Here is a 24,127-nt window from a genome sequence, read left to right as displayed (position 1 = left end):
AGAGCCGCAGGAACATTCTGGAGGATCTTGGAGCCCAACCTCATGGTATCAAATAAATGCAGTGCAAAAAGGCAGGTACAGTATGTACAAGTCCAATGTTTTTTTCACAAATATGTTTATCACTTACATTTAGTAAGATATTCATGGTTGGTAATGTAAGGGAAAAGATTTGATTCTCTCCACATATATTAATTAGATGATCCATTTTTTTGGTTTAATCATGTGCACTGACACAGCAGGTACAAACTTCACCAGATCAATTCAGTAGGATTTTCCACTGGGTACAAATTTTTCCCTGTAGCAACTTATAAGTTACCTGTATCTGAACATGGCAAATCATGTATCCATGACACAATGGTGCTTTACTCACTAACAAAACCTGGAATTCCATGCAATGGGCCTGCTCTTGGATATAAATTTAGAAGAAGAAATTGGATTATATGTTACACTTATTTGTGGAGTTGGTATGAACGGCGGGAGAGGTTAGATCTTTGGTCTGAGGAGAAAGTATGTTGATCTGTCAATTGAGCTTAGGCTTTTCCCCTGCTCTCATTAAATTCCATCATAAAGAACTCTGGATCAATAAGGAGAGCATGTGGGAGATTGGCCATGATTGCGCCCTCGGCATCCTGTAATAGAAACAGCAATTACCATGTATAACAGCGATCAACATGTATGTTATCTTCTGAGATTGCATATATGTGCTGCATATGTAGTGGATAGGAGGTGAATTTATATTTGGTTGATCGATTTAATGGTTTGGGTAATCAGATTGTGGGGGGGCTTGTGTACCTGCCATTTATTGTTAGACATCTTGATCCATAAATATATGAACACATGCATGGGTTGCTACTACACATGATCATAGGAAATGGATGATTACAAGCACCTGACATGTCCTATGGGATGACAGGACATAATGGTAGAAGTTGCCTTGGATGCATGGATGGATGCTCTTATTTCAGGATACTGACATTGGAATAGATGGAAGGTTGTAATAGAGCTGATAACCAATTAAGCAAGCAAATTTTTAGTTGCTCTTGTCAGGAAGAGGAAATGTACTGCTATTCTGCTTATCCTTAATGACGGATACATCAGATTGTACCTCATCTCCTGAAATTTCAAAGCTTTCAGGTTTTCATGGACTGTATGCTGTTCCTTGTAGTTCAAACTTTTGTTTATCTTTTTTGGTTTATTCCATTGACAGGTGCATAACATAGGAAGTTTTTTATGTATGTTGAAAATGCGACAAAAGCTTGGCTACTTGATGCTGAGAAGAGCGTTGCTACCATCCTGCATCTTCTGCTACAAAATCTTTATTATTCCCTAATGAAGAATGCAATAGTGTGTGGTTAATGGGAATATTTAGTTCTTGTGCCTAGATGGGAACCATACACTGGCTATTGATGCCGTGGTCTATTCTTAGTCCGAACTGAGGTTTCAATACCAGGGCTGCAGAAGCTGTCTAGGAGTGACATCTCTATTGCTATTGTTAACGAGGAACTAGTCCTTATTTTTGTTTTGATCATCTGACTGAGATTTTGTAGGTCATACACAAGTTGCTTAATTGCTTGGAGAAAGCAAATTGAGCAGTTTAAAACATTGTTGAGGGACTTGGTGTCAAATTATGATACTAGCTGGTCTAGTGTTTCTTATCTAGACCTGATGCTTCTTCCTTAATCACGCAAAGCCTAAAGGAGTGACCTCTTTAAAAAGTAAACTTGGGTCTGTCTGAAAATGAAAAGTCTATGGAGTGACGTACTCTATGGTATGTGTTAGGTAACAATAGGACAAGTATGCTTGTAATTTGTGGGAAGGACCAGTGTTAGATTACTTTCAGTACGTTTTCTTTCTGCTGGCAGCACCTTACATTTCAATGGATGCACATAGACAATTTGTAAAATCTTGACCAAAAAAAAACTTGTAACATCTGGCCTGCAATTTATAAGTTAAGTTACTTGCAGATTTTCCTGGATAACATGATGCATATAACATAATGATATCCAATGATGTCAGTTTATGACCTAATAACTTTTCAGAAAATGGTCTTTTGTGCTATATAAGTTCTATTTGCTCATGTAAACAATACATTTTTTGTTACATTGCAGCTCATGTTGGTACATGTGAACGTTAGCTGTCTGCTTATGTTTCTGATCCTTGTGCCTTGATTTTTCTTACCCATGCTTGGTGTATTCTTTGCTCATGAATTCAGCAGTATCTTGCTCATTCCATTTTTTTTTACTTGTGGGTGATCATAACACATCATAGAGATCTTAAGCAACAGTGACTCTGTGCGCTACTACTATCAGCCTCTTAGCAATTGAAAATGATTAGTGTCACGTCCCAAATTCGGGATATAACATGGTCATGCTATCAAGAGATACAGCCCATGATAACACGAAGCCAACATTCATTTTCTTAAATATAATAACAGATGCATGATAAATAAAAGTAATAATAAAACTTAATTTAAATTCTTAATTAAATCGAAACTGATTCAGAGCATCTAAATTCAAAAATAAATATCAATCCGAGTCTCAAGATTCATAAATAAATAACTACAAGTCCATGATCATAAAATAAATTAAACCTCTAGTACAAAATTTGCAAGCTTGCTTCACAGATCCCCAAGCGTAGATTCTCTTCGTCGGTCTTAATCTTATCTTCTGTATAACAAAAAAAAATAAAAAGAATATGAGCTACACTAGTCCAGTAAATAGAACTTGCGCTTCCTTACCGGATCAAGTATAAGTTTTATTTTTTATGATAATGCAATATTTAGAAAGTAACAGATATTACAAAAATAAACATTTCATAGAGCATATAATAAAATAAGTTATAAACACATCATGCATGCATAAATCATATATATTTTATAATCATTAATCATAAATCATTCTTGTCATGTATTCGTATCATGTTTTAAAATATTGCTCACAAATATTCGTGTTAAGGTTACTATTATATCCGTGACAGAATTATATTTCTTAATCGATAGAGTTCTTGTTTTGTGTGCCAATTTTATATCAGTTGGTGGGGCCTATTTTGTGTGGATGCTAGCTCTGATGTCGACCTTCCTGAAGAAATTCGTTCATAGCTATCTGAGATCTTTTGAAATTTTTATATCTTTTTCTTAAAACATATATATACATAGATGGAAAAACAATAAAATTCATGCTTCATAATCATACTATTTTCATAAAACATATTCATAGAATCAATGCTCATAATAAAACATGATTTTTTATATCATATATGCTGATCTTTATTTCATGAAAAATACGATTTCATCAACAATAATTTTTTGCATGAAAAATATGATTATTTAAAAATAAATAAAGAGCGTAAGATCCACTTATCTTGATCATCCTAGATCTTTAGTCTTTCTTAAATGAATTAGATAACCTTATTTAAAATATTAAATCATGATTAATTTTTTATTTTATATATTCAATAAAATTAAATAATAAAAAAAATGATTGACTGGGTGATCAGTTCGATAGACCATCCGGATACTAAATCGATTAGGGGTCATCTCACCGAAGTCAACATGGATCCCTAAAAGAGGAAAGGATGGCCCAATACAAGATCTATAGATCTTTTTTAGAGAGAGAAAGGAGGAGAGAGAAATTTTAGAGAGAGAAAAAAAGAAAAAATCCTAGAGGGATTTTAAAAGAGAGAGCTTTTCTCTCTCTTCTTCTTCTTCTTCTTTCTTTTTCTTTTCTTTTCTTTTCTTTTTCTTTCTCTTTTCCCTTTCTTGGCCGATCAAAGGAGGAAGGCTTGGTGGTTTGGTGGTTTATGACTGGATGACTGGCAGCGGGTGGCGGGCGTCTAGCCAACGGCGATGGAGCAAGGGAGGGCCGGCGGCAGGCCAAAAGAAAATCAAAAATAATTGGAAAAATAGGGGACCGTCCCTTTCTTGAATTTTCTCCGATCATTGGCCGATCATCAACGGCCATGACCTTCGAAAAAGATAGGTAGGGAGGTGGGGTTCATGCTGCATGGGTGCAGCACCACGAATAGCAGCGCCGGCGATCGAAAACAAGGAAGAGATGGCTCAGTTGAATAGAGAAAAGCTCAGTTTTTATTTTTATGGGATTTTCGATGAACCCGACGACTGACGGGGGTGCGTGATGCCATAAGAAGGAGGGGAAGAAAGAGAGGAAGGAGGGTCGAGACTTACCTCCAACTCCGGTGAGGTCTCCGACGAGAATTTGAGCAGACAAGAATGAGGGCATCGACAGCTTCAATGAGAGAATCCGAGAGAAAGAAGAGGGAGAACTTGGTGCTCGTCATGGCCGGCCATGGAGGAGGAAAGAGGAATTTTATAGGGCTCTTCCTAAGGTTCTTATTGGCCCTAGGAGATCTTATCTTAATCGGGCACGAGGAAGAAGAAGACTCTCGTTGGGAGTCTTTGTTCCAGATTTTTTTTTTCATGTGAGCTTAGTGGGCCAAATCCTGATTGGGGGCTTGTTTATTAGGATCGATTATTACATTCTACCCCTCTTAAAAAAAAATTTTGTCCTCGAAACTTAGCATACCTTTATTATCAAATAAGTGAGGATATTTTGACTTCATATCATTTTCAAGCTCTTAAGTAGCCTCTCTCTTCATGATTGCTCCAATGGATCTTCACATATGGAATTATGCGCCGCCTCAAGACTTGCTCTTTTTTATTAATAATTCGGAAGGAAAACTCTTCATAGGTTAAGTCTTTATGAACTTGCAATGGCTCATACTTTACCACATTATTCGGATCAGGTACAAACTTCCTCAGCAATGAAATATAAAAGATATTTTGCACTTTGGATAATTCTGGTGACAAAGCTAGTTTGTAAGCAACATCTCCTACTCTACTCAAGACTTCAAAAAGTCTAATATAGCGCAGACTTAGCTTGGCATGCCTCCCAAACCTCATAACACCCTTCGTAGGTGATACTTTAAGAAAACATAATCGCTAACTTAAAATTCCAATTCTCTCCTCTTTCTATCAGCTCAACTCTTTTGTCTATCTTGTGCTGTCTTGAGTCTTCTCTTGATCAGATGAATTTTCTCTCTAGCATCTTAAACTAACTCAAAATCCAATAATTTATTTTCACCAACGTCATCCCAATGCAAAAGAGATCTACACTTTCTTCCATATAAGGCTTCATAGGATGCCATCTTGATACTAGAATGAAAACTATTATTATAAGAAAATTCTACTAGAGCCACATGATCATCCCAATGCCCTTCAAAATTGAAAGCACAAGCTCTTAACATATCTTCAAGAGTTTGGATTGTCCTTTCTGATTGGTCATCGGTCTGCGGATGGAAAGCAGTACTAAGCCTCAATTCGGTCCCCATAGCATCTTGAAAATTTTTTCAAAATCTAAATACGAATCATAGATTTTGATTAGACACAATGCTTACCGGAACACCATGCAGGTGCACTATTCTATCAATATACATCGGTGCTAACTTATCAAGTGGAGTACCGCTCGAAAAGATAAATAGTGGATTGATTTAGTAAGTCGATCAACAATCACCCACACTGCATCATTCTTTCTTGCTATCCTTGGAAGTCTTGTGACGAAATCCATCGTAATATGCTCTCATTTTCATTCTGGAATCTCTAATGGTTTTAACAAATCAGTTGGTTTTTGATGTTCGGCCTTCACTTGCTGGCATACTAAGCATCGAGATACAAATTGAGCTATCTCCTGCTTCATTTCGTTCCATCAAAAATATTGTTTTAAATCTCTGTATATCTTTGTACTGTTAGGATGAACAGAGAAGCGAGATTTATAAGCTTCCTCTAAAATTTTCTTCTTCAGTTTGGGATCTCTAAGTATGCATAATCTGTTCTCAAAATATAAAATACCATTTGAATGAATTCTAAGCTCAAGTTGCAACCCTTTCTCCATGTCTTCTTTGAACTGACATAAATGAATATCATTTTGTTGGGCCGCTTTTATCCGTTCAATCAATTTTGGTTGTACCATTAAATTGGCTAACATATTCTTAACATTAGTACTGATTACTTCAATTTGCAAATCTTCAAGATCCTTCAGAATTTGTCGTTGAGTAGAAAGCAAGGCCGTCATATTTGCTATGGATTTCCTACTAAGTGCATTTGCCACCACATTGGCTTTTCCAGAATGATATTTAATATTTAGATCATAATTTTTCAATAGTTCAAGCCACCTTTTTTGCCTCATATTAGCTCTTTTTGAGTAAAAAGTACTTTAAGCTCTTATGGTTGGTAAAACTTTCACATGATTTTTCATATAAATAATATCGCCAAATCTTTAAGGTAAATATTATAGCTGCTAACTCCAAATCGTGTGTTGGATAGTTTTGCTCATAGAATTTCAGTTGTCGAGAAGCATAAGCTACCACTTTATCATTCTGCATCAATACACAGCCTAACCCCTTCTTAAAAGTATCGCTATAAATGATAAATCCTTCATTACTAGAAGGTAAAGTAAGAATTGGGATAGATATCAATCGTTGCTTCAGATCTTGAAAACTCTGTTCACAATCACTGCTTCACTCAAATTTTACTCGTTTCTGGATCAAGTAGCTTAGAGGAATTGTAATTTGAGAAAATTTCTTGACAAATCTTCTATAATAACCAGCCAATCCTAAGAAGCTTCTAACTTCTATCACATTAGTCGGATGAGGCCAATTCACCACGGCTTCTATCTTCTTTGGATCGACTGAGATTTCTTTCTTAGATATTATGTTATCAAGAAAGACGACACTGCCTAACCAGAACTCACCTTTACTAAGCTTGGCAAAGAGCTTCTTTTCCCTTAAGGTTTGTAGCACAATCCTCAAGTGTCTCTTATGTTCCTCTTTACTTTTAGAATAAACTAGAATATCATCAATAAAAACAACAACGAATTGATCCAGAAACGGCTTGAAGATCTTGTTTCTCATATCTTTAAAAGTAGTCGATGCATTGGTTAGTCCAAAAGGCATTACTAAAAATTCATAATGGCCATACTTAGTCCTGAATGTAGTCTTAGGCACATCTTTATCTCTAATTCTTAGTTGATAATAATCTGATCGTAGATCAATTTTGAAGAAAACTTGAGCACCTTGTAGTTGATCAAATAAGTCATCTATTCGAAGAAGAGGATATTTATTCTTCATAGTTATTTTGTTCAACTCTTGATAGTCGATGCATAATCGCATGCTCCCGTCTTTCGTTTTTACAAATAACACAGGAGCTCCCTATGGTGATGTATTTGGTTGAAGAAACTTTTTATCCAAAAAATTCTTATAGTTTAACTTTTAATTCACGTAATTCCATAGGAGCCATCCGATAAGGAGGTTTTGATATAGGTCCGATCTTCAGTGTGATATCAATTTTAAATTCAACCTCATGATCTGGAGGCAGTCCAGATAGCTCATCTGAAAAAACATCAAGATATTCTTTGACAATTGGAATATCGTCCACCTTTATCTTTTTCTTTTGGGCATCCACTACATAGGCCAAAAATGCTTTTCATCTTTTTCTTAAAGCCTTCCTTGCATTCATAACTGAGGTGATACTCGAAGAAGGCTTAAATTATTTGGGTTCCGCATTATGAGCTTCGCCTTGAAAGAAGAACTGCGGCTCATCTAGAATTTAAAATACCACTCTTTTTCCAAAACAATCAATATGGGCATGGTATGAAGATAATCAGTTCATCCTAAGAATAATGTCAAAATCATGCATATTTAATTGAATCAGATCTACTGCTAATGCTCTTTTTTCTATTTGAATTATGCAATTCTTAAAAATAATGTTAGCAATAGCAATGCTCTTAAGAGGTGTGCTAACATATAACGGCTCAATCAATTCTTCAGGTATATAATTCAAAGAAGTAGCAAACTTGAAAGATATAAAAAAGTGAGAAGAATCGGAATCAAATAGCACATGAGCACCTATGAAATTGATTGGGATAGTACCTATCATCACTTGATCACTTGCGTTGGCCTTCTATTGGGTTAAAGCGAACACTCGTGCATTTTCTTTCTATTTTTGGTCGCTGGTCTGGTAGGTCTGGAGTCATCCTTTTTCTTATTTGGACAATCACGAGCCATATGTCCTTTCTCGCCACATGAAAAGCATGTTCCTATCTTCTTGAGATAAGATCCGCTATGATTTTTGCCGCAGTATGAACAGGATATAGATTTTTTCTTCTTATCAGAGTTATTATTTTTGGAATTTTTCTGCTGATCCTTTGAATTTCCTGTTGATCTTAACCTCTTTCTATCTCCTCTTTTCAGATTTGATCTTTTTAATTCTGACTCCACCTTCAAAGCTCGTTCCAGCATGTCTTTGTAATCATTGAAAATATGAGAAGACAGACAAGATTGAATTTCATATTTTAGACATTGTTCAAATCGGTTGGCTTTGCTCCTTTCGAACTCCATAAGCTAGAGGCAGAAGCGGTCTAACTCGTTAAATTTGTTGACATATTCTAATACTGTCATATCATCCTTTTGTTTCAAAATCAGAAACTCATTCTCTTTTACCAATCTTATTGTCTCAGAGAAGTACCGATCATAAAATATTTCTTTGAACTCTTCCCAAGTCAGTTGGTCATCATTATTCCCATAGGCAGCTTTTATTGTAGTCCACCAAAACTCAACGTTCTCTTTTAACATAGGCATGGCTAATCTGACCTTCAGGGTCTCGAGATACTGTAGGACATCGAATATCTTCTCCATCTCTCGAATCTATGTCTCTGCAACTAAAAGATCAGGTTCGCCTTCAAATAGTGGTGGGTTGAGCCTTCTGAATCTCTCATAGTATGACTCCATAAATGATGTAGGTCGAGGAGCAATTTGTGTCTGCTGCTACTGCTGGATAAGCTGGGCCACCATCTGACATACTCCAGCAATGTCTGCTTGAGCGGCCGGTGCATTAAGAGCTCGCTCAATCAGTTGGTTGGCAACTCCCCGCAACGTCATGCTGGCTCCTCTTATCCTAGCAGCCATATTTGCCAAGGTTTCATCCTCCTTATCACTCATCGTTTCCTATCCAAAATTTAACATTATTCCGTATCTATAACAAGGCAGTAGTATAGATAATAAAATTTATCCTTCTTTATTCTATTAAGTCAAAATCTAACTATACGTGATCTAACTATCCACTGCTAGATTTTAAGTTCTACCCATGATCAAACCTATAGCTCTGATACCATAAAATGTCATGTCCCAAATTCGAGATATAATACGGTCATGCTATTAAGGGATATAGCGCATGATAATATGAAGCCAACATTCATCTTTTTAAATATAATAACAGATGCATCATAAATAAAAGAAATAATAAAGTTCAATTCAAATTCTTAATTAAATCGAAACTGGTTCAGAGTATCTAAATTCAAAAGTAAATATCAACCCAAATCTCAAAATTTATAAATAAATAACTTCAAGTCTATGATCATAAAATAAACTAAATCTCTAGTACAAAATTTTCAAGCTTGCTTTACAAATCTCTAAGCTTAGATTTTTTTCATCGATCCTAACCTTATTCTTCTGTATAAGAAAAAAAAATAAAAAAATATGAGCTATACTAATCCAATAAGTAGAATTTGTGCTTCCTTACCGGATCAAGCATAAGTTTTATTTTTCATGATAATGCAATATTTAGAAAGTAACAGATATTATAAAAATAAGTATTTCATAGAGCATATAATAAAATAAGTTATAAACTCATCATGCATGCATAAATTATGTATATTTTATAATCATAAATCATTCTTATCATATATTCGTATCATGTTTCAAAATATTACTCATGGATATTCATGCTAAGATCACTATTATACCCGTAACAGGGTCATGTTTCTTAATTGATAGAGTTCTTATTTTGTGTGCCAATTTTATACCTGTTGGTGGGGTCATGTTTCGTGTGGATGCTAGCTCCGGATGTCGATCTTTCCGAAGAGATTCGTTCATAGCTATCTGAGAGCCTTGAAAATCTTTACATCTTTTTTTTAAAACATACATATACATAGATGAAAAAATAATAAAATTCATGCTTCGTAATCATGCTATTTTTATAAAACATATTCATGGAATCAATACTCACAATAAAACATGCTTTGTTATATCATATATGCTAATTTTTATTTTATAAAAGATATAATTTCATCAATAATAATTTTTTGTATGAAAAATATGATTATTTAAAAATAAATAAAGATTGTAAGATCCATTTATCTCGATCGTCCTAGATCTTTAGTCTTCCTTAAATGAATCAGGTAATCTTATTTAAAATATTAAATCATGATCAATTTTTTATTCCATATATTTAATAAAATTAAATAATAAAAAAATGATTGACTGGGTGATCAATTTGATAGACCATCCAGACACTAAATCGATTAGGGGTCATCTCACCGAGGTCAACATGGATCCCTAAAAGAGGAAAGGATGATCCGATATAAGATCTATAGATCTTTCTTAGAGAGAGAAAGGAGGAAAAAGAAATTCTAGAGAGAGAATCCTAGAGGGACTTTAAGAGAGAGACAGCTTTTCTCTCTTTTCTTCTTTCTTTTTCTTTTCTTTTCTTTTCTTTTTCTTTCTCTTTACCCTTTCTTGGCCGATCAAAGGAGGAAGGCTTGGTGGTTTGGTGGTTCACGGTCGGATGACCATGGCAGGCGTCTAGCTGATGGCGAACAGTAAGGGAGGGCCGGCTGCAGGCAATAGGCCAAAAGAAAATTGAAAATAATTGAAAAAATAGGGGACCGCTCCTTTCTTAAATTTTGTCTGGTCCTTAGCCGATCACCAGTGGCCATGACCTTCGAGAAAGATAGATGAGAGGTGGGGGTCATGCTGCATGGGTGGGGTACCACGAATAGCAGCGTCGGTGATCGAAAACAAGGAAGAGATGGCTCGGTCGAACAAAAAAAAATAGAGTTTTAGTTTTTATGGGATTTCCGACAAATCCGACGGCTCGCAGGGGTGCACGATGCCATAGGAAGGAGGAAAAGAAAGAGAGGAAGGAGGGTGGAGGCTTACCTCCGACTCCGATGAGGTCTCCGGTGAGAATTTGAGCAGACAAGAATAAGGGCATCAGCGGCTTCAATGGGAGAATCCGAGAGAAAGAAGAGGGAGAAATTGATGCTCATCGTGTTCGGCCATGGAGGAGGAAAGAGGGGTTTTATAGGGCTCTTCTTAAGATTTTTATTGATCCTAGGAGATCCTATCCTAATCGGGCACAGAGAAGAACAAGACTCCCGTTGGGAGTCTTTGTTTCATATATATATATATATATTTCATGTGGGTTTGGTGGGCCAAATCCTGATGGGCGGGCTTGTTTATTATGACCGGTTATTATAATTAGCATACTTGTGTTTCAATAGAAGTTCAATATATCCGGGTTCCTTGAAGGAGATTCAGCTACAGTGATTGGGTGGATTTAAAAACAATTTGGATCTACCATGGAATACCCTCTGTTTTTGGACATTTAGAAACAAGAAGACAATTACAACTCCTTTGTTACAACCCATGTCTACAGGGAAGTGAACAATGCAATGGATTTGGGGGCCTCATTTGTTGCTGAGCATAAGTCTTATGGACATCATATTCCAATTTTCTTGTACAATTTAGAGACATTTTATTTTCTAATTTTGTTGGACGTATTCATACTAAGTGAGTATGAGCCTTCTGGTTTATTTCTTTTTTTTTAAAAAAAAAATCCTTGATATATCCTTGAGCACAAAATGCTACTTCTAAATCTTCAGAATCTTGTACTTTTTCTTATACTAATAGCTGGGAATTTTCAGGGCTAAAATGCTAACAAAAAGATAGAAGAATAAATTCCCATGTGCTCTCAGTTACTAGAAGTTGTTCTTGTCAAAAGATTTTTGGACTATTTGCCCTTATTCTTATGTCTCTAATGGTAGGATTTTGTCATTTGATTGTAAGATCTGGCAGTTATCTATAAACATGGATCACCTTATCTATTTTTTGACAATGGATTCAAGGGTTTATACACAAAGCTACTGAAGATGATGCAAATATGCAAATAATTACATACCACCAAAGGCTCTGGAAATTAAGGACAGAAGCTACTGTAAGCTTGAAACAACAGACTTGCTGTGCTGCTTTCTTTAGGCTAGGTTGGCAAACAGCAAAAGGTTTCACCTTCCTTCATCCCTTCCAAAATTGTCCTCCCCTGTGGTCTCCATCAACACCCACCTTATTTTTGAAACTACAAACTCCAAATGGCATCTATTATCTTAGGATAGGACAGCATATGATTTACCTATATCTCTAACAGCTAGGAAAGGACTGTTGTTATTGGATCCTCAGCACATGTGGACGGTCTCATCACTGTCTGCAGCTCCTTTCATGTTCGGCGCAATTGTATGATTTTGGTAGGCTGGCTTAGGTCTTTGTTATGGTCAGTCTACATAATCCTCTCACTGTCTTTGTCGCATGCTCGATTGATCCAGAGACCTGAATCTTGGCATCATATATGGTCTGCCACCATCTGTTCTACATCACCAGTTTTAGTTGGATCGATCTCTGGATGTTTGTAAATGTTTGGATTGATCTCTGCATGTTTGCAAATGTTTCGTAACTTCTGGTATTTTGTTTTGAGTTGGAAGTTTTTTCTGAAGCGTTACAAAAGAGTCTCCCAGCGTGTAGCATTTTTTTCACATTGATCATGCTGAATTAATACATTGGTGAATGGGATTTGTCTGGTGGACGGTTCAATCAGCAATTTATCTCTCTGTTTCAAGCGCAGGTTGTTGCTCCTTAGAAGGGTTAGAAATGCATTGATCCTTGAGGGAGATTGCCAAAAGCCATGAGGTGATTGTACTACTTCAAATTTCCCACGGGCCTCATCTAAAAGTAGCTATTAATTATTATTTGAGTTGGAAGTAGATTGCTTTAGGTTGTCCCATAAAACACTTGCGAATGATGACGCAGCCAAAAAAATGGCGGGCATTAAATGGTTGGTTTCAACAAGGAATGCTTTCAATTATCATTTCTTTCATACTTTTCCAAATCCTGGAACATTCGACTTCACCTAAGAGATTTTGTTGAGCCTGATATACATCGTTAACTCTTTCTCTATGAGCATTAAGGGTTGGTTTCTTCCTCTTCTTCTTCTTCTTCTTCTTCTTCTTCTGCTTCTGCTTCTTTTGAAGGGTGGGTTGACACCTAGCTGTCTGGCCCGTCCTAAAGTTGGGTAGTGAGTGGCGTGGCTTGGGCGAAAGCCTAGATCACGCCACTCCTGAAGTGGAGGGGACCACATGAGGCTAGCTTCACATAGCAGCAAGCATCTCCCACTCTCAACAGTAGAAGGATGTCGGGCCGTTGCACCACACGCTTGGTACCGCCTGCAACCATACTTTGGCAAACAAGTTTCTGGGATCTTTCGGTTAGTTAACATTGTAGTAGAGCTTAGATTTGATTAAATCCCTCCAATTCAGTTATTCATAATTATAACTCTACTTTTTTGTCTATTATTGACTTGGTCGTCTCTCCATATGCATCATCCAAGCCGTTTGTCAAGGGATGTGACCCTTATTAAGCTTTTGGAGCCATTTAGTTAGTTGGAACATCTCTACATAGTAAGATACCAGCCTTTACAAGTTTATTTATTATCAACAATATTCAAATATATAATCCTAATCAATTATGATATGTTTATGGATTTTTTTTTTTTTCTTTCCTTTTTCCCTTTGAAAATGAGGGTGGGGGTGTCACCAATCATTTGATGGGATGATGAAAGGATTATCCATGACTTGGAGAACATTTTCGAGAATCAACATGAAATCTCTTTGAATGGAAGGTGGATGCTATCATTAGGCTATGAGAAAGGTTTGCAAATATCAGTTGGAATTGGGATAAAGCAAATGCCAAAGCCTAGGCGACACTGTAGCAGTTCAATGCACTCCACATTGATCAGTTAACTGAAAAAGACAAAATATTAAAGAGAGAGAGGTAGGGGCGGGGGAGCTCTGTCCCCTCCAACAATTTGGCTAACCAACCTATCGCTCCACATATTTATATCTCTAGACAGCCATTGTTGGTACCTTCCTTTTTCTTTTTTCGAGAGAGTTGGTACCATTTCTTTCAAGGAGCCCACAATGTAGGATAATTTAGGTTTTGGAGGGCCCTTAGCTAGTCATGCCATAACAAACCAATCAAAGTGGGAGGCAAAAGAAAAAGGCTCTCCCATCAATCTAGGGTTACCCTAATGGCCCAAGAATTGTTTCCTTCTGCACTAGTGAGGTGGAATTGGTTGGACCATCAATTCAGTGGCCTTGCCCTAACTCAAGGACATGCATGAAGGGTCATGTGACCCTCACCATAAAAAATAAAGACACTAAGCAAGGAAGAAGGAAAATGTCAATGCAAGCTTTATATATATTCAAGGAAGCCTCATCATTGGGTATAGAACGAGACTAAAAGCACATTTTCTAGCTTCCAAGGATAACCCAATACCACCCATTAGCCATAGGAGCAGCACAGTCCTTGCCAAGCACAAAAACCAGCCACTGAAGAAGTGGATCAAGGGAACTCACCATGAAGAAGCGACTTCTAGTGTTGAGAAGATATGAACCAGTCATTAGAGACCAAGTTGGGGTAGCATGCACAAGGGGAAAAGTAGTGAGATATGGTGAATGCCAAAAGAACCATGCAGCAAGTGTTGGAGGGTATGCTGTCGATGGCTGTAGGGAGTTCATGGCTGAAGGGGAGGAGGGAACCACCGGAGCGCTCAAGTGCGCGGCATGCGGCTGCCACAGGAGCTTCCACCGAAGAGTGCAGGAGTATGAGGGGTTGTGCGACTGCTCTTCCTCAGCCATGGCAAGGCAGTGGGAAGGATGCTGAAAGAGTTCATGTGGTGGAAGCTCACTTTGAAACTTTTCTGCTTTCCAATAGGTGTGTTTTATCTGATGGTTTGGAGATTGTTTGTGTTTGATGGTTGCATTTGATCAGGTTTCAACTATTGTATACTTCTGTTGTATGTGAACTTGTATGCCAAAGCTAGATGGATTCACGCCATCCTTGATACTTTAAGATCTGCAAGGAGTCAGACTTGATTGTTGAGTCTTCATCTCTTTAAAAATACATAGAATGATGGCTTTTGTCAAGTGAAAATGTATGCAATGTGACTGAATATATTAACCCTTTGCTTACCTCACTTCAATTACCAAAAAATAGAAAAGTTTATTCTGTATTTAATTTTTTTTGCACCATATAAAGGCTAGAAAAATCGGATCGTTGCGGATATATAACCAATAATTACCAGATCGCAATAAAATTCTGCTGTAATTTATTTATAATCAAGGTGATAAAATTACAAGATAAACTCTACTACAAAATTAATCTCTAATCAATCTCCTTCTTTAAGCAAAATTGATCGCTAATTGATCTCCTTCTTTAAGCAAAATGGTGGTAAATCTTTTTTCATCAAACAATTGAAATGTAACTAGAGGCCTAATCCCAAGACATATATCCTTGCTAGTCCTTGTGATGAGGGCCCGAGATGAAATAGATGCATACAATAAAAAATGTACTAGAAGATTTTATTTGTGAAAGCTGCTTACATCTTTCAGAGAGAGAATGTCATAACCAAATGTGTGTCTATTAGATTCTATACATAAGTAGATTATAGATACCTTCCTAGATGACCATAGGTATCATACAGGTGCTGACATAGTAGTACAAGTAGATTTATTTTTCAAGATGTCTCCTAATTACTATGCTTTTGTTTTAGTAAGTAACTCTTAATTTTTTTTTTTTTTTTTGACAAGAAGTAACTCTTAATTTGTCTCCCCCTATCTTGCATCTGATTGTTTTATGCCTAGGACAGTAATTGGCCAGTGATAAGTTGGAAAAGGTTAGCAAAAAGAAATGCCATCAAATTGAAGATATGACAAGCTAAGCCAGCATGCTAGAGGCACATCCTAATTAGGATACAAAGTGTTAGCTATTTTTGGTATCGAGAAGGGCATGAAGATTAAATGAAGTTTTCCTTATTATGGTAAATTGAAAGAATAGCCTTCCTACCTTGTTCAAAGGGTTGAAGTATCTTGTTGAGCATAATAAAAGAAGGATAATTAATCTCCACTTCTTTTTTTTTCGGCTCGAACTCAGTCAGTCTGTAGAAAAAGCACATGCAAAAAGGCATCAGATAATTCAATAGAGGGCCCATCTGAATTATGAATGTGAGCTGTCTGAATAATGAAAAGAGGATCAAAACACTGCCACTTTATAAGTACTCTCCATGCAGTGAAGATACTGTAATCAATTGATTTGAATCAGAGTGTCGAACATGCAGTGTGCAAGGCCAAGCAATAGCAAATGCTATTCTTACTGTGATGCTCTCATTACAAAAGAGGCAAGGCTGAGCACAATTTGGTGCAACAACAAATTCATGATGAATTGTTATCCAAGCATGACAATTTGATGAACACTACAATATTTGCACTGAAATGTGTCGAAGAAGAACATCTTTCCAATGATGCTATTGTGGTTCTGGATTGGAACTGAAACAATATTATTGTGCTTCTGGTTGCATCGAATTTTGTTTGACTTTACTTTAAGAAAGGCAAGAATAGAAGGAATAATGGGCCTAATGGGCCTATGGCAGAGGTCATGAGGACAGGGAATATCCTAATTCCAAATATAGTATAATTGATTGCTTTTCTTGTAAGACCACAACATCAAACTTGTACAGATCGGTGCGTGGGTGACGTTAACTTATGATGTTTATTGTTCATTTGTCAAGCTCTTTTAAGCATCGCCCATGGTCGATAAACCTGTGGTTGGAGTAAATGATGATTTCCCATGTTCCAATTGAAGAATGCTAAATAGATTCCTTAGTCTTATGACCATAGAACATTAAGTTACAGGAAAACTTAGGGAGACTAAAATTTATGTTATAGTTGATTGCCTTCTTAGTAACACCATAACATGAAATTTATACATACAACAGGGAGGGTGACATTAACTTACTGCGTTCATTGTTCATTTGTCAAGGACTTTTAAGCATCGCATGGTCATTAAACTTGTGGTTTGAGTAAATAATGACATCCAATGTCCTAGCTGAGGAAGGCTAAACAGCTGATTCTTGGTGTTAAGCCTATAAGTTATGGAAGAAGTTAGGGAGAACAAAATTTATCTTATAGTTGATTGCATTCCTAGTAACACCATAACATGAAATTTATGCAGACCAATGGGAGGGTGACATTAACTTATTAAGCTTATTGTCCATTTATCAAGGACTTCTAAGCATCACGTGGACACTAAACTTGTTGTTGGAGTGAATGATGATGTCCGATATTCTAGCTGAAGAAGAGAATAGATTCGTTGGAGTCAAGACCTTGGAACTTTTAAGTTGTTGGACAATTTAGGGAGACCAAACTTTATCTTGTAGTTGATTGCTTGCGTAGTAACACCACAACATGAAATTTATACAGACCAGTGGGAGGTTGACATTAACTTATTAAATTTATTGTTCATTTTTCAAGGACTTTTAAGCACTGCAATGGTCATTAAACTTGTTGTTGGAGTAAATGATGATGTCCCATGCTCTAGTTGAAGAATATTAAATACATTAATTTATGGGGAAAGTTAGGGAGACTAAAATTTATCCAAAAATCAAATCAAGGCAATCCAATTAAGGTCATGGTTTAGTTGTGAATTAGGTCTTTTACTCGAAAATTAAGAAATGACCTCGGGCTACTCAATGTGGTATGGTGACCAACAAAATGATCTAGAATCCAATCTAGGATTTTCTTGTTCAGCAACCTGCATGGGAGCTAGATCTAGACACATAATGTAGAAATTTGTGAACTGAGCCATAATCCAAATGAGCAAAAAAATATAGGACAAGCAGCAGGCCTAGGGATGGACTGAGGTTAGGAGAGGCCTTAAACTAACCCTCTCAGGTACCCACATTTATAACGGGCGCAACATTTAACTTAACCAAAGGGGCTCAATGCATTCAAACTTTGAAGGTTTGCCTAACCTTAGAGTCCTCAATGGGACAAACTACATGTCAATGTTAGAGCTTTCATGATTTCGATATTATCTTGATCAAGTCTCACTTTTTTTGTTGGACCAGTGATCCATTTGGTATACAGTAGCAAATATGCACTAAGTGTTTATTCCTCCCAAAATAACCTTGAGGTGAAGAATTATGAGAAGGTGAAAATGTGGGCAAGCAAGTACTCGACATGCTCATTGAAGGGAATAATCTATGAGGCTTGTCATATCTGTAATCCTTTATGGCAGGACCTATTGTGTTGCTGACAGACTCGGTGTGCAACCAAAAAAAATGTGCCTCATTCATAGCCTTCAAAGAGAGGACTACGTAGCAGACAATTGTGGGTAAGCTCACAAGCCATTATTGCAATGACATGAATGAGATGTGTTCTTGTTAAGCATCAGATGTTGGAATTGACAATGCTTCCTCCCAAAACCAAGAAATTTCAAGGTATAAGCTGCCAAGTATCACACGCAACCACTATTAAATCTTCAAGCTTATAAATCAAAATTTGTTGTCTTCATATACATCAAATTTGATCATTATTAGTTTTTCAAAGCCAGTATATTAAAATTAGATTAGTTACACTCCAAAAATAAGAATTTTCATATTACTGTAAAGCGTTGCAATTTTGAATTTTTGATGCCTCCGTGCTAGAACTTGGCGAAAAGGAGATTTTATGATTGTCTCATATGTCAAAGGATGAAAAGAAATAGATGAAAGAGAAGCAATCCGACCAACAATTGTGATTCCCTACAAATCATGCCATTAGCAGATGATGCCAAAACAGTAGCATGGAATTCCACTGCAGCCAACTGACAGTGACAAAGAAGTAATAGGTGTCCAATTATCAATCCAACATTGTCATCCTTTGATCACTCTCTCTAATTTGCATCTCCTTGTTCTCAAGGAGCGCTCGATTACCAGTGAGAATAAAGAGGAAAGGGATAGAAAGATAAGTGCACAACCACTTTCGGCATACTTCGATTGGTTTATGGGATAAGATCCTCTCACCTATGCCAATCCTTAGCTTCAATTTCCAGTCTTCATCATCCACCCTAGAAGGAATCTTTTTGCAAAGAGTGTCACTGCTTCAGGACCATGGTGACGAGTGCCACCAATCCATGACTGGAGGCATCAACAAGGAAGTGCACCACTTGTGTGGAATAGACTGTTTGAGATAGTTGTCTACTTGGTTTGATAGGCTCGACAAGGTATCATTGCCACTCTTCTTCACAAAGTGATACTGTCCTCCCATGTGTATGAACACCAACAAGATTCTCAGACTCTTAAAGAATTCTCACATCATTCATGATTTGCTCTTGACCAAATGACCCTAGGAATTAATCATGTGGTTATCAATAAAACCAAGAATTTGAAATAATTTATGAACTTTACAACATTTGGTGAACTTCTTATTATCTATTTCTTCTGAAAAAAAGAGTATGTTGGTAACCTGGCATTATTTAATTTGTTAGATTGTTTCCTAATTTTCAATGATTTAAATTATTTCTGAACTTGCATGCAATGGGTTCTCTGAATTTCCCAGACTTTCTCCAAGCCAAAATTTTCCTGAATGTCAAAATTTTGACTATGGTTTTGTGGGGAAGCAGAAAAGGAGACTGATAAATGTCATTACAAAGAATCAAACACAAATATTCTCAATACCATTTGACAAACCTCTACCTTTTAGTGGTACTCCTCGATTGGCCATTTATGTCCTAATAAATGGACCATGTCCTGTAACACTAAGGGAGCTTTTCATGGTTCACCAGGATGGAGCTCGTCCTCAAAATGGAGGTCCCCTACTTTTTCTACTGCACCGCCGATGTTGATATGAATAGACACTGAACGTGCTAACTTTTAGTCTAATGCTTCCACACATCATCTGAGGATATGTTCTCACTTGTTACTGATGGTTTAAATTGATCTTTTCCAGACAAGGCTTTAAATTGGATTGTTACAGACCTAAAGGCATCATTATGTACCAGCTCAGTATGCTGTCTGCACCACTATGTACTCTGCATTCAAAGGCCCTCTCACAAGGAATGAGGACTGTTAATCATAATAAAGTTAGACCAATGAGAAACATAGGGCCTATTTCATTGTGCTATCTATAATTTTCGATTATTAGAAACAGACACATAAACTAGGATATTATATGTTTGCTTTGTATTGTGCAAAGAGAATTAATTGATCTACTGATAGCCAAGCAAACAAAAAGAGAGGAGAACACATGGATTTATGTGATTTGGCCTATGGCCTAATGGCCTATATGTCCACATGCTGAGATGATCAACAAAGTTTCACTGATAGGAGAGAAGGTATAAACAAGAGAGGCGAAAAAGCCAATAGGAGAGTCCCCAAAACTTACAAGCACTTTAAAGACCCAAGATACAGGCCTAATAAATCCTAGGACAGGCGAATCTTATTTGCGTACCATCTAGCATATAGCGCACATGGGGCTTCTCCTTGTGCCCTTCGGCCGTAGTGTGGGCCTCTGGCCTCTATTATGGGCCTCTGTCCCTGCGCTGAGGGTCTCAAAGCGAGGTCTTTTGGCGGTTTATGCTTTAGGTACAAGACACCATAACAAATTAATCTCCCCACCGTCTTATATTTTAGCAAGCTCTATAGAAGCTCCATGCCCTAATCCATAAGCCCTAGAGGAAATAAATCAGCCACTGAATCACAAATTAAGTCCAACCAATGCTTGATCTTGGCAACAGAGACGGGCTTAATCAACATATATATCCATCGGATTCTCTACTTTAGAGATCTTCTTCACCGTCACATGTCTATTTTCCAAAAGTAATCCAATTAAGTGATATCTAACATTAATATGCTTGATTCTTTCATGATATATATAATTTTTAGTCATATATATGGCACTCTAGCTATAATATTAAACGATTGTCTTATCCTGCTATATATAAACCCAAGTCCCCAACTAAGCCACTCAACCAAATTACCGCCTTCAATTCTATCACTATCTTGTGTTCTAACTCTATAATGGATGCAATAACTATAGCTGTAGTGGCACCTTCTAATTGATAATAGAACCTAAGAGAGTGAAAAGACAGCCTATTAAAGATTTGCTGTCAAGATCACATCAAAATTAAAGCCTGAAACCAATAATTATTTGAGTAGTATCATTGTTCCTAAAATATACGTACATCTGCCATCTATCGAATAGCAAAAAATCCCCTTCATTGCATGCTAATATGCCTTTTCAAAATACTCCATGTACTATTGACTACAATAATTGCATGCAAGTTATTTGCACGGATACATATTGTAGTATACATAATACTTTCAATTGCACTAGCATAAAGAAGACTAAAAATATACCACCTTTCCTCTATCTGTGGTGACAAGTGTACTGAAATACTAAAGTGAGCATCAAGCGGAGAGTTCATAAGTTTTGATTTCTCCATGTCAAAGCATTTAGACGCTTGCCTAATATACTTCTTATATGATAAGTATCTCTTGCTTGCCTTCCTATCTTTAAGAACCACTAAACCTGAAATTTTCTTTCCTGCACCCAAATCCCTCATCCCAAATTCATTGCTATACTGATCCTTCAAACATCTTGAATTCAGGCATGTCCTTGGCTGCAATCAATATATGATTAAAATACAATGGCAAATAAATAAAAAAAAATGTTAATATCACCTACAATGTACTATTATTGGTGACAACCATGTTAATAGTGATTAATCGATAGAGCATTCCATTCAAAAAAGAATAAAAAGGGGAGATGTTGATGAGCGCACACGGACAGGAAGCTTAAACTTGCAATTGTCAACTTCTTCTCACTTAAAAGCTCTTTTAGACTTGTAAATCTATGTTTTGTTACTTGGATTAGCTTTTCTTTTCAGCTTGCAGTGCGGGTTGGATCCAATAGGATGTAGAAATGTTGTTTAAATATGAGAAATGGATGGATTTTTTTCGACCACTGCTTTCTCAAAATGGTAAAAGGAAACATAACTTTTAGTTTCGTGCAGGAACATAATCAATGTTTCCATTATTCTCCAACACCATGATCTTTCATGTTGGAAAATAAATAAAAAGCCCTAAGATCATGCCTTGCCAACCTTTTGTATGGCAAAGCACAGCCCCAAGATAACAATGAGCCGAAGAAAGCATTCAGTTGGGCTACTAATACTGTGGATGGCCATCACCATAACTAAACTTATCTTCTTCACATACAACCAAATTAGCTTGTTGTGGAGTCTAAGCTTCTTATGTCATCTCCTAGGTGAGATAGTTAAGGTGGTGCATAACAACAAAGAATTATTCATGCACACAAATATTCCAGTTCCTTCCCCTTTGGGGAAAGGTTTGGGCATCAAATAGGGGCTGACATCACCTGCCAACCTCCTCATCCCAACCCTAAAGAAGATAACCTTAGAAATAGTACCCCCAGCAATACAAAATAAGGATAAAGCAGAAAGGAACTAAAGCCAAATGCCCTAAACAAACCTTGACCAAAGGCAACCAAAACAGGTGGTGAAGGAAGGAAGAGACAGAAAGGGTAAGTACACCAAGTTTTTAATTAATTTAGCTGACATCACTGGATAACCTTTCTAATTATAGAAAGTTCTTAAATAATATTTTACTCTTCTTGGGCTAGGCAAAAATATTTATAGATACAACTGAGCACTTGGACATTGATTAGAGAGCTCCAAGATAAGCATCTATCTTCGAAGCTCTTATTAATAAACTTATCATGAGAAGAGATGTAATAAGAAAAGAGCAATTATTAAGGTCAAGATATCACATGAACCCCACAAGCCCGGCACAAAAATCGTAAAGAAATATTTTCGCACGCTATCATGAACCAAAGAGAACAGGAGAGACACGAAGCAGCAAAGCAAATGATTGAGCTCTAAAAGCCAAAAGAACCAGCTAAGCAAAGTGGCAGAAAGGATCAGTACCAACACCTACAAAGAAACAATAAAAGGCGATGGCCGATCTTTTTAACTCGATTAGATTACTAGATTAAAAGCAAGATGGTAATGATAGGAATTAGGGAGCCAAAACCATACAAAAGCATCAGAGAACATAAATGCACGGCAGCAGAGGCAAATAATTTAGAAACAAAGCACCACATGATGCTGCTGCGTCACAACAATCCCAACATCAAAAGCTTCAGCGCATGATTCCAGAAAATGTCTACAATAAAGCAAAACCAGCTTGGTACTCACATGAGTTACTCTGTCCTTTTGACGTCATACCAGGGATCCAAGGCAAAATACCCTGGCAAACTCTCCCCACAAAGCTCAACCCGATACACAAGACCCCAACCACATGGCTTCAGCATTCCAAGTTTTGTATGAATACCAATACCAATCAAATCCACTCAAAGGAATAACAGCAATGATCACAGAGAGAGAGAGAGAGAGAGAGAGAGAGAGCTAAGAAAGAATAAATAGTCCATAGAGCTTCCATTTTCTTTACTTTTTCTTTCTTTTTATTCTCTGTTTGAGTTCGATAGAGCTTGGATTTTGTATAGGTTTAAGAGCAAACATACAATGATAAGGATGCGGAAGGTCTAAAACCACCAGCAAAGACCATCATAGAAAAGCCAGAATTTGGGTTCAGTAGATAACTAGGTTCTAACATAACAATTTAAAGCATTACCTATCAACAACAGTAATTATGCTAGATTAATTGATTAAGAGATCAAGAAAAGGGGAATATATAAAACCCAGTAACCCAAGAAGTTAAAGCACCACACAAAACTGGTGTCATTACAATTAAGTACAGTGCCAAACAGCAAACAGATTGCATGAATATACTTAATTACTTGATTAATATTCCAGAGACGACAAGAACTCCAAATCATGACTGGACGTTTAAACTTTAAAGTCCCCAACTATATGTATATATAAAGCTTCATTGGCAACGCAGTGTTGGAATGTGCATGTGTGCTGGCATTAAGGTGTAAGCGAACTACTAAAACTACAGTGCATCTACAGCAGCATTAGACTCACCAAGGTCATCAAAAGACCTTTGAACCTTTCATGTCTAATCTCCTGATACTACGTCGCAATGTAACCGTACTTGGATTATTAAATCATAATCCAACCATATACCAAAAACCAACAATAACTTTATGTCTCA

At 36.8% G+C, this 24,127-nt stretch overlaps 1 protein-coding gene across 1 annotated transcript; it reads left to right on the top strand.

The window, feature by feature from the left end:
• The first annotated feature begins 13,959 nt into the window (after nucleotides 1-13,959).
• Nucleotides 13,960-15,123, top strand: LOC109506540 (mini zinc finger protein 2-like). The gene has a single exon (XM_019854469.2). It carries the CDS (start codon nucleotides 14,533-14,535, stop codon nucleotides 14,836-14,838), a length of 306 nt encoding a protein of 101 aa, XP_019710028.1. The 5' UTR covers nucleotides 13,960-14,532; the 3' UTR covers nucleotides 14,839-15,123.
• Nucleotides 15,124-24,127: the final 9,004 nt, after the last annotated feature.

This window comes from Elaeis guineensis, chromosome 13 (assembly GCF_000442705.2).
Source record: "Elaeis guineensis isolate ETL-2024a chromosome 13, EG11, whole genome shotgun sequence".
NCBI lineage: Eukaryota > Viridiplantae > Streptophyta > Magnoliopsida > Arecales > Arecaceae > Elaeis > Elaeis guineensis.
The sequence above is the reverse complement of the archived record's forward strand: the minus strand, read 5'-3'. Positions and strand labels throughout refer to the sequence as shown.

Excerpts from the sequence above, each read along its gene's own strand:
- LOC109506540 (XM_019854469.2), top strand. The coding sequence starts at position 14,533 with ATGAAGAAGCGACTTCTAGTGTTGAGAAGATATGAACCAGTCATTAGA.